Source organism: Oncorhynchus keta, chromosome 25 (genome assembly GCF_023373465.1).
Source record: "Oncorhynchus keta strain PuntledgeMale-10-30-2019 chromosome 25, Oket_V2, whole genome shotgun sequence".
Lineage (NCBI taxonomy): Eukaryota > Metazoa > Chordata > Actinopteri > Salmoniformes > Salmonidae > Oncorhynchus > Oncorhynchus keta.
Window position 1 is genome coordinate 20,731,387 of NC_068445.1, and position 10,107 is coordinate 20,741,493.

At 42.0% G+C, this 10,107-nt stretch overlaps 2 protein-coding genes across 5 annotated transcripts; one reads left to right on the plus strand and one right to left on the minus strand.

The window, feature by feature from the left end:
• Positions 1-147: 147 nt before the first annotated feature.
• Positions 148-4,475, minus strand: LOC118358387 (transcobalamin-2-like). Of its 2 annotated transcripts, none has more exons than XM_035736163.2 (10): positions 4,327-4,475; positions 4,075-4,142; positions 2,964-3,156; positions 2,272-2,441; positions 1,988-2,140; positions 1,674-1,843; positions 1,385-1,559; positions 1,108-1,288; positions 789-907; positions 148-605 (listed from the first exon to the last, which is right to left on the minus strand). In XM_035736163.2, the coding sequence occupies exons 2-10, from the start codon at positions 4,130-4,132 to the stop codon at positions 544-546; spliced, it is 1,281 nt and encodes a 426-aa protein (XP_035592056.1). In that variant the 5' UTR covers positions 4,133-4,142; positions 4,327-4,475; the 3' UTR covers positions 148-543. The 2 variants fall into 2 exon arrangements, with proteins under 2 accessions (XP_035592056.1, XP_052334811.1); XM_052478851.1 differs by having other exon boundaries at positions 1,108-1,284; positions 1,381-1,559; positions 4,327-4,470.
• A 19-nt stretch (positions 4,476-4,494) lies between these two features.
• On the plus strand, positions 4,495-8,501 carry LOC118358389 (coiled-coil domain-containing protein 117-like). 3 transcript variants are annotated; one of them, XM_035736170.2, is made up of 6 exons: positions 4,495-4,650; positions 5,282-5,472; positions 5,617-5,667; positions 5,781-6,056; positions 6,256-6,402; positions 6,575-8,501. In XM_035736170.2, exons 2-6 carry the CDS (start codon positions 5,324-5,326, stop codon positions 6,813-6,815), a joined length of 864 nt encoding a protein of 287 aa, XP_035592063.1. In that variant the 5' UTR covers positions 4,495-4,650; positions 5,282-5,323; the 3' UTR covers positions 6,816-8,501. The 3 variants fall into 3 exon arrangements, with proteins under 3 accessions (XP_035592063.1, XP_035592062.1, XP_035592064.1); XM_035736169.2 differs by having other exon boundaries at positions 4,526-4,684; XM_035736171.2 differs by having other exon boundaries at positions 4,636-4,746.
• The last annotated feature ends 1,606 nt before the right edge of the window (positions 8,502-10,107 follow it).

Consider the following 10,107-nt stretch of genomic DNA (forward strand, 5'->3'; position numbering starts at 1 on the left):
TTTGATTTTTATTTCATTCTCACCTTCACAAAATTATTTACTAATACTGTAGTATAGGCTCAGCCTACTTTTTTTTGGTACACTGTCCACCCCAACCCTTAAGCTATCATATATTTCTGTAACAACTAGCAAAATAAATCAGACAAATTCATCCAAAGGTTTATTATCATGTTGTTTCTTCAAATGCAAAAATGTTCAAACCACACATTTAACAGATAATATAATTGCCTTGTTCTACCTCTTTATACAATGTGAATTTACAGAATGTGTGTAGTAAAATAATCCATAGAGGTATAAGTAAAAATGTATCGAGTCAATTGTCTCTGCTAAAATTAACAGTGAATTTTCACTCCCCAGGGGACTGAATCAAGTCCATAAAAGATGTTGCAAACCTTTAAGGATCCTAAAATCTCAGAGTTTTTACTCCTAAAATCTCACACAGTACATGACAGTATAAAGCACATTTTTGAGCTGGATTGCTTTCCCATCAGATAATTTGACATGACACATTTGTCAATCACTGTGCTTCACACATTTTGATTCTCAGTATCTGGTGTTTTTGATGGTGATCTGTTGAGCCGTCTCAATCTTGAAATCTTTGATACCTAATAGAGAAACAAATCATTGATTTTTAGTCACAATAGTGAGGAAATCAATGTTTAGATCAAAGCAGTTAAGACATTAATTGTATTGTTGAGTAATAACTAGTAAACGACATAAGAAAGTTATCTTTTGCATGTGCATTTGTTTGTGTGTTGACTATGCCACATAACCCTCTGTGTTCTTACCCTGGCTGAGAGTGTTGCCGTCTGAGGAGAGGTGCCAGTATCTGCGGTCGGTCTGTCTAGCCAGTTCCCCATTCACCACACTCAGGAAAGGTCCCCAAAGGCTGGTCTCCTTCTCAAACCTGCAGTGTAGGCAGAGGATGGAGCAAGGAGGACAATTCATAATGTTCTACTTATGATAGGACACTTTAAGCTATTCACAACACTGGGAAGTTATATAAAGTTTTTTTTTATACAAGACAAATTAGCTCACCAAAAAGTATACATTTGGAACTTGATTAATGTCTCAACCAAAAAAAACAGAAGCGCCCCATTAACTCACGTGAAGTCAATGTTGGTCTTTTGAAGGAGTTCAAGGGCATCAACCAACGAGGTGCCAGTTGGCACATCCACAGAATAGACAGTAGATGCCCCATGCGATTTGACCACCTCCACCTTCAGGGCTACGTTGGTATGACTCTGTAACACCGTCACTGGCTCCCTGGCCTCCAGGACCAGGCTGTCTGCAGAGGAAAACCACAAAAAAAGCAGATTGGAGGCGGCTCACACCTCAAAAACAGATTGACCACTATTTGGTTAGGTGATAATGCAGCACTTGCCATCCTCATTGCGGCACTCCTTGCCCTTGATTTGCAGATAGGATTTCTGCTGGAGAGCAGGCAGAGTTTGGGACATGGCCATGGGGTTGAGATAGGTTCCCTTCCTCACATCTGACCTCATGGCCTCCATGGAGCTAGCACACTCCTGCACCTGGCTGCCCATCGCCAGCAGGGCCTGGGACACCATGTTATTGGCATGCAAAATGCTTGTATTGCACCAATCAGTCATTTACTTAAATGCTGCACATGTTAATATAGGCCTCGAGAGGGGAAGTGGCCCAGTCCTTACCTGCACTGCCAGGCCTGTGCTGAACTCATTGCCCATGTGACCATCAGCCCGCTGGGAGTCCAGAAGCTTCAGCTTGATGAGGTCCAGGGCTTTGTCCAGAGCCGCATCCTGCACCTGGGTGTCAGACTCCTTCAGGCACTGCAGGGCCATCCCAGCCATGGCAAACGTGTCTAAAAAAGGACAGAGGGGATTAAGCAAGGCTATAGAGTCATCTCCATGAAATCACCTATATAGAATCTAATTGGGTGGGAGCTAGTGTGAGTGAATACATTCAGAGTAGGGAGAGGCTACTGAATTTCCTAGGTCAGACTTACCAATGCTATCGGAGGCTTCATGTTTGATATGTCCATGCCCTACAGCTCTGATGAGCTTGTTGCTGACGTGAGAGTTGACTCTAACTCCACTCACACACAGTGCCAGCACACCCAGAGAATACTGGTAGTAGTTAGTCAGAGGACGCTGGCTGACTGCAGCAGAGAAAGACAGACATAGCAGACAAAATAATTAACAGCAACTGAGAACAAACAAAGAATGGCAGACATTATTATAGAGCATTAACAAAGATGGTAGAGATAGATGGAGGAATGAGGAGGCTTACAGGCAATGTGGTCTTTCTCCAGTTCCATCTGTCTCTTGAGATGAGTCAGCAGGGTCTCGCTCCTCTGATTGACAGTGAAGGTCAGGGTGTTGAGGTCATAGCAGGAGGCCTTCAGGGCCAGAGTGTACAGGGCCAGGAGACCCACCACTGGCTGGCTGTTGGCCAGAGAGCTGAAAGGAGAGGATACAGGGTAAGGCGGAGAGACGGAAGGTTTTTGAAGGGTAAAGACTATTCAATATAATCTTAAATCAAACTATTTGTCACATGCTCCAAATACAAGTGTAGATCTTACTGTGAAATGCTCACTTACAAGCCCTTAACCAACAGTGCAGTTCAAGAAGAGTAAAAAAATAACATTTACCAAATAAACTAAAGTACAAAATAATACAATGTAAAACAATAGAATAACGAGGCTATATACAGGGGGTACTGATACCGAGTCAATGTGCAGGGGTACAGATTAGTCGAGGTAATTTGTACATGTAGGTAGGGGTGAAGTGCCTATGCATAGATAATAAACAGCGAGTAGCAGCAGTGTCAATGTAAATAGCCCAGTGGCCATTTGAAAGTATCAATTGTAACTGAAAACAAGAAATTGAATACAACCACACTGCAGGTCATTTTTAAGGCATGGAATACATAAAATTATGTTTGCACTTATTAAGAAGGGCTTTATAAACATGCGATTTTACCTCTCAATGTCAGTGTGTAAATCGGTTTTAAGTGCATTCAGGTGATCACTCTCCATGCCAAGGTTGTGGTGAGTGGACAGGCGCAGGGCCAGGTGCACACTGGGATTGGGGGGTGTTCCTTCATCCTCCAGAGAACGCAGCAGATTCTTATTGAGTGAGAGGAGCAGCTCACCAGGCTCTGATCCTACAGGATCTGGACACAATACAGATTGAAAACTGAAGAAAAAAGAAAATGATGCAGTATGGAAGTAAAATCACTTCACGTTTAGCATAACCACAAGTTAAATAACGTGCCTAAGGACAACTTCCAATGTTACCAAGAGATATGAGATATGACTAATAAACCCACAGTAAGACAACAAAAGACCTGTTGTGTGCTCACTGAGATCATATAAAGTGTCATCGAGGTCAAAGCATTGCACAACCAGTGTGTTTCCTGTGCTGTATCAGCAATCATGCACACACAATGGAGAAGCAAAGACCTTAGCAACTTAATAACCAAAAGGAATTTCCACAAGGCAGCCAATGTGTCCTAAGAATGCCTTCTCCAACGGTCACCTTGATGTAATTGACACATGACAAGTACAACCGGCTCAGAGAGAATCTCAATTGCACACTCCTCGCCTCCTTCTCAAAACCCACTGTCCCTCTTCTCTGATCTCCTCCACTGGGTTTTGAGAAGAAGGCTAGAGGACACAAGGAGTATGCAATTGAGATTATGTCCAGTGCCAGTGGGGTTTTGCAGGCACTGACATAGACATATGCACTGATAAGAACACTTTAGTGACATGAAATACATTCTGTGCATCAAATGACAGAACATCAACAGAGGTGACAGGACACATGTGAGATTATTTGCATCACAGAAGATTTGTTCTACAAGAGGGGTTGTGGATTATCTATTCAAACTCATCCAACAATCCATTGCAAAATCATTGACAGTACTGCCAGTGGATGAATTGGTACGTGGTCCACCTCTATACTTTCCAACTGGCTCTTCGAATAACTTGTTTTGAGTAAATACATTTGTGAGGAAACTCAGGCCTAGACAGAGGCATGCACATGTTTACCAATCAAGTGTTATTGTGTTTCAGGGATAAATTATAGTTACCACAGGGTTTGCTTGCAACCAGTGCCAGCAGTCCACTAAGAATGTATAGGGTATACATTCTGACCAACCTATAGAGGGAAAAAAAACATAGCTGGTCTCAATAGATTTAAGTTCAGTAGCCAACTATGAAGTGAAAATAACATGCAGTGTCCATCCATACATTATTGTTTGTTGGCACAGATGATCTATCCCAAACATTACATTTCAAACATTACTAATCTTCTTGTAATGGTCAAGATATACGTCACTTACCTGTAGCGCGAACTTGTCGTTATGAAAGCGTTTAGGTACAGATTTCGGTACAAACTGATTTTATGTTGACATCGCTCTTATGGTCGAGTCACATGACCTGTGATTTGATAAACTACAACATATTTCCCGTTTACAACTACAAGTCCCAGAAGCGAGTGCTCACTTATTTTCTAGAACGTCAACGAGTGTTTTCTTTGCGTGCCTCGATTCTTCATGAACATTTGCGAATCGTGCTTGGTTCACTGTTGTTAGCGCCTAACTGCATTCATTCAACCCAGAATTGATTCTCAGAAAAGCGGAACACGTGACAGAGAAAATAAGGAGGTAACGTTATATAAACACAGTGAAAGTGATACAGGTATGTTTGCTAGCTAGATACGTTCAAAAGTTCCAACTGCAACAGGTTCAAGTTAAATAAAGGTAGCCCTTTATAATCAGCAAAATATTAGTTTGTTTGCCTTCCTCTTCTGCAATAGATTCGTCTCGGCTATCTATGGCTAGCAAGCTAGCTAACTGAGCTCGCAAGGTCCAACATGACCTGCCTGTTGTTGTGAACCCTCTTTAGAATGCGTTTCTTCCTGACAAATAAAGTTGGCTAGATAGCTACTAGTTAGCTAGCCAGCTGACTTAAGTAGCTAGCTAGTGTTAGCAAGCTTGCCAGCTAGCTACAGTTTCAAGGCCTCCTAACTTTATATAAAAAAGGCAGCTAGCCTAGCCAAGAGTGACAACAATTTACACGATTCTGCGTTAGCACCTAACATTAGCCACAATACCCTAGTGAGTTAGTATTTGTTATGATGGATTGGTGACCAAAACAGTTATGCCTGCTGTACCAAAAATTCCACCCGTGAAATGGTTCATTTAAAAAAAATCATATCTTTGTATTTTAGATTAGTCTTCGAAAACTCAATTTATCCTCCTCCCTGTGTTTTCCATTTGCACATCTACCATCCAGAGTTCTGTTCAAACCTTCCACCTCACCTAAACCTGAGGCATCATGCATCATCCTAGCCCCATGAGCAGTGAGCTGGGCTTGTTGCCTGCCATGTACTCATTCCCTGGCCGTATCAACGTCACTGAAATCGGGATCAATATTGGCCCTGCAAATACCTGTCAACACCTGCCGGGAGTGTTGCCCCCAAACACGTGAGTAGAGGAGTCTAGTGATGAGAGCACTGCACTACACACACATATGTAAGCATGTGCTTTACAGGAGATTTGCCAGAACCAGACTTGCTAACACATTACATTTCACTTCCATTTCTTTATCTCTTATTGCTATTCCTTCAGGAGTTGGGAGAGACGATGCCTGAGAAAGCACAGGAGGAGAGCAGATGACGAGTAAGTTAAGAATGGGAAAAAAATCAATAATATTAACATTTAGTGTTTATTCTGAAGTGCATTTTAGTTTCAAATGTTAAATGATTTGCTTCAAAACAATGTTTGTTCTCCAGAGGATGCAGTGCCAAAAGGAGGAGGCTGATGGAAGAGGCAGGATGCGATCCTTTGGATTACCTCAGCCCCAAAGTGTTTCATAACTGGCCACCAGGCAACAGCAGCCCCCCTCTACCTGAATTATCTAGCCAAGCACTCCCCCAGGCCTGTCTGGGGACTCAGGACCTGGGGCTGCCCTTATCCGGGTCTTCTTCCATTCTGGCCTGTCCAGAAGCAGAAGGCTCCTGCATGGAGGTGGAAGCAGCACAGAGGAGACTGCAGGAGATTGAGGAGAGGTGAGTCATGAGACCATATGGGACCATATGGGGGCAATGTGAGAGTCCAGACTACTGGCCATAACTCATCATAATTATAATGTGCTTTATTACTGTATATGATTTGTATCAGCTTTACCACCATTTATTTTGTCTGCACAGTGCATTACACACTCTGTATAAACACTGTCACACAGTGAAATTAGTCTGTTTCTGTCAGGATCACCCTGGAGGATGATGACGACGATGAGGACCTGGATGTGGAGTCAGCACCCAGGAGGCCCATGCTGGTGATGTCTGACAGTCTGAGGGAGGGGCTTCAGCGTGGCATCAGTGACATCCTCCCCCACACTGTGGCCCAGTCTGTGTACGTACCTTTTCCTTCTTATACTCCACCTTAGAGGAACCTTTAATTGAAGTACCTACCCATCTGTCATTGTAGCCAGTAGTGAATAATCGTTAGAACTTTGGGAGGTGTACACTATTTATTTCTCTCTGTCAGTCTCGTCGACTCACCTGTTCCTCGTCTGTTACTGTAGGAGCCACTCCTGTATGGAGCTGGTAGTATGGCGCCCCCCAGAGGTTGCGCTGGCCCGGCGGCTGAAGGACTCCCTACAGAGGCAGAGGAAGCAGCAGATTACCAGCAGGCAACCCCAGAGCCCTAGTGCCTCTCTGAGTTCCCTCACCCCCACAAACACCCCAGGGGAGACATACTCCCCTATGTATTGCAGCCCAGGGGCAGGTGCCCACAGCGCTGGAGAGGAGGACATGGAGCTGTAGGGCCTGGGAGAACCAGCATCAGTTGTGCCGAGAACAGCTACAGCTCTCAGCCTTGGTTCACTTTGTTGACCTTTGAGAAGCCATGGAGAGGCAGAGATGACAGCATAGACAGATCCAAAAGCTTCATAGTGATATGCGTTCACATGCTATCAAGGTTATCAGAAGCTCCTAGTTCCCAGTGGACATTTTACTTGAACAACTCTCCATGTTGGAATTACAAGTGGGAAACTGACAAAATGTTGTTACTCGAGATGTGATGTTTCAAAACTGACCGTTTACCTTTTCAAACAATCAATTTGACAAATACAACCTTATCAATATTGATAATCTAGCTAGTTTGACCCTATTGTCAATGTTAAGCAAACTTGCTAGCTAAAATCTTAGTGGTTGAAGAATTGTTAAGACTTCAAAAGCATTTGAACACAATCATGTCGGACTTCCCAGTTTCCCATTTCTCACGAGCGTGTGAAGCCACCATATTCAACGTCCACTTTGGTTCAAGACCAGACTGTTGGGCAGCATGGCATGTGTATGCCACTTGGCCAAAAGAGGGATAGCAACCCCTTTCTTTACGTTACAATCAGATAATGCTGGATTTTAGTCCTTACTATGATCCAGGAAAATATGCAATGGGACAAATTGTAACAAGTACCACAAAGCCACAGTCATTTACAAAAGACACCTTTTAAAGTTGTAATATGTAACCTTTTGAGCGACCTGCCGAAATGTGTGTTATAGATCTGCCATTTTCATTGAAAGCAAGTCTAAAGGCGTCCTCATGCTTCCCAGCCAAAACAGTTAGGAACAGTTTGTGCATATATTATGACATTTTGACATGTTTTTGTTTGTTTTGGACTTCGGTAACGGTTGTTTCAGGCAAACGTTTTTTTTCTTGAGGCAAGCCGAAGTCTGTAGCCAAATTCTACGCCCCTTCGTCAGTGGTTGGTCAACCGTAAGGATTCTTTAATAGTTTTTGTTGTGATTCAACAAGAGACGACTTGTTTTGCACCAAATATCTTAGTTAGATGTAGAATTGCGTGACTACGATCTCCTTGGGAAAAACGTAAATTAATGACAGATTTCTTGAGTTATCTTAGAGTAATTCTGACTACTTTGAGGAAGTGTATACAGGCTACGCTGTCTCAAAATAGACATGGTACTATTGCCGCTTTTTACTTGTTTTTCAAGCAAAGGTCTTAAGGGAGTATGTGAGCACACTTGTTCAGCTGGCCTAGCTGAGTTTGGCTAGGCACCAGCTGAACTGAAGCATGCTGATGCCTTAAGAAGTGTTCGATCTGTTCTATGTGCACTATTTCTATGCTTCCCGTTCTTGAGATTCGTTTTTGTGTCTTTTACTTTCGGTTTTGCACACAGTTGAAAATACAATATTTTGGTTATGGAAAATATATTTAACAGTGGTTTAGATGGTACAATGATTCTATACTTTACTTGCTTGTTTTGTCACATAAACTGAAATTAGGCGAACTAATAGAATTTTCGCAACCAGGAAATGGAGGGATTTCTGCATAGTGCACCTTTAATGAAATGTCTCAGTTGAAACTTTTAAGACCAGTGCCAGCACACTCTGTTGTAATCCTAATGTAACAACTTGGCTAAGTGGTCTGCTTAGCCAACTTGGAGAAGTCTCTGTTTTGTTGTAGTTACATTAAATGCAAGCAAATAAGACCTGTGCTCAGCAAATGCTTTGTTTTACAGAGGACAAGGGTGTAAGACATTCAAACGGAAGTAGAGACATTGAACTCAGATTGTCACTATGAACGTTTTATACTCAGCGTTTAGCTTGGGGTTATGTTTTTAAGAAGTTACTTTTCAAAGCTGGTTTGGTCCTTTTTTTCGCATTCAAGAAAATGTTTTCTGGAAGCATGTCAGCTGTCTTGAAACTGTTGTAATGCGTTGTAAGCTACAATATACCCGTTTGCTTTGGAGGGAAGATGGCTATGATGCTCTACCTACAATAATGTGAAAAATAATGCAATTCACCGTCATTGTACATTTTGATTGTATCCTTAATATGCACTTTAGACATTAGCCAATGTCTACATTGGGCATGATGATTACAATAGCTCTCTTGCAACATAGCAATCAACTGTTACAAGATGACTTGTAGCTTCAAAGGATCCTTCTGATTGCAGCCTGGTCAGGTGATCCTACCTCCTATAGAGACATCTCCTGAATATGCAGACATGTCAGTCGATCAAACATTCACTCACTCCCCAGCCTTTAGACGAGCAGTTAAACTTAACTGCTTTAAAGCCTGAGGAACTTGAATTTAATAACCCATTTTGTTATTGTGACCTTTAGGCCATTTACCCCATCATTTAGGATGTCATCCATTTTATGAGCGTGGTTACACGTGGTCTGCGGTTGTGAGGCTGGTTGGACGTGCTGCCAAATTCTCTAAAATGATGTTGGAGGCGGCTTATGGTAGAGAAATGAATCAATCCTCTGGCAACAGCGCTGCTGGACATTCCTGCAGTCAGCATGTCAATTGCACTCTCCCTCAACCTGAGACATCTGTGGCATTGTATTGTGTGACAAAACAGCACATTTTAAAGTGGCTGTTTATTGTCCCCAGAACAAGGTGCACCTGTGTAATGATCATGCTTTTTAATCAGCTTCTTGATATGCCACACCTATCAGGTGGATGGAATATCTTGGCAAAGGAGAAATGTTCACAAAGAGGTATGTAAACAAATTTGTGCACAACACTTGAGAGAAATAAGCTTTCTGTGCGTATGGAACATTTCTGGCATCTTTTATTTCAGCTCATGAAACACGGGACCAACACTTTACATGTTGCGTTTATATTATTGTTCAGTATGGTTGCCCTAGACTCTATGGTGACCAGATGTCACAATTCTACCTAGGGCAGTACTTACATCTGTCCCGTATTTCAGACTTCTCAATAATTTGATGAGAATTGACATTGATATTGATTGCGTTCCAAGCCGTCTATTTTTGGAGGGGTGTGGACATGAAGCTAGGATTAGGTTTAGGGCTATTTCTAGGGTTAGGGTTGAGCTAGGGTTAGGGTCATTGATTAATTTGGTTAAAGTTATTATTTTGAGTTTAAAAAATATATATATATACTTGTAATCCAACTTAAAATAATACATTTACCCAAAATTATACTTCCATCCAAAAATAATACATTTCAATCCAACTCAAAGAAATGCATTTACCCAACAAAACAATTCCAATTCCATTAAAATCAAATGATTTAAATCAGTTTACCCACCACAAAATAATCCAAATCCAAATTCCATTTTTT

Bases quoted from the DNA above. Each gene is read 5' to 3' on its own strand.
- LOC118358387 (XM_035736163.2), bottom strand. From the start codon at position 4,132: ATGTATACCCTATACATTCTTAGTGGACTGCTGGCACTGGTTGCAAGC. The intron at 1,844-1,987 runs GTAAGTCTGACC...GTCCTTTTTTAG, and splicing joins TGAAGCCTCCGATAGCATTG to ACACGTTTGCCATGGCTGGG. The intron at 1,560-1,673 runs GTAAGGACTGGG...ATGGTGTCCCAG, and splicing joins GCACAGGCCTGGCAGTGCAG to GCCCTGCTGGCGATGGGCAG.
- LOC118358389 (XM_035736170.2), top strand. From the start codon at position 5,324: ATGCATCATCCTAGCCCCATGAGCAGTGAGCTGGGCTTGTTGCCTGCC. The intron at 5,668-5,780 runs GTAAGTTAAGAA...TTTGTTCTCCAG, and splicing joins AGGAGGAGAGCAGATGACGA to AGGATGCAGTGCCAAAAGGA. The intron at 6,403-6,574 runs GTACGTACCTTT...CTGTTACTGTAG, and splicing joins CACACTGTGGCCCAGTCTGT to GAGCCACTCCTGTATGGAGC.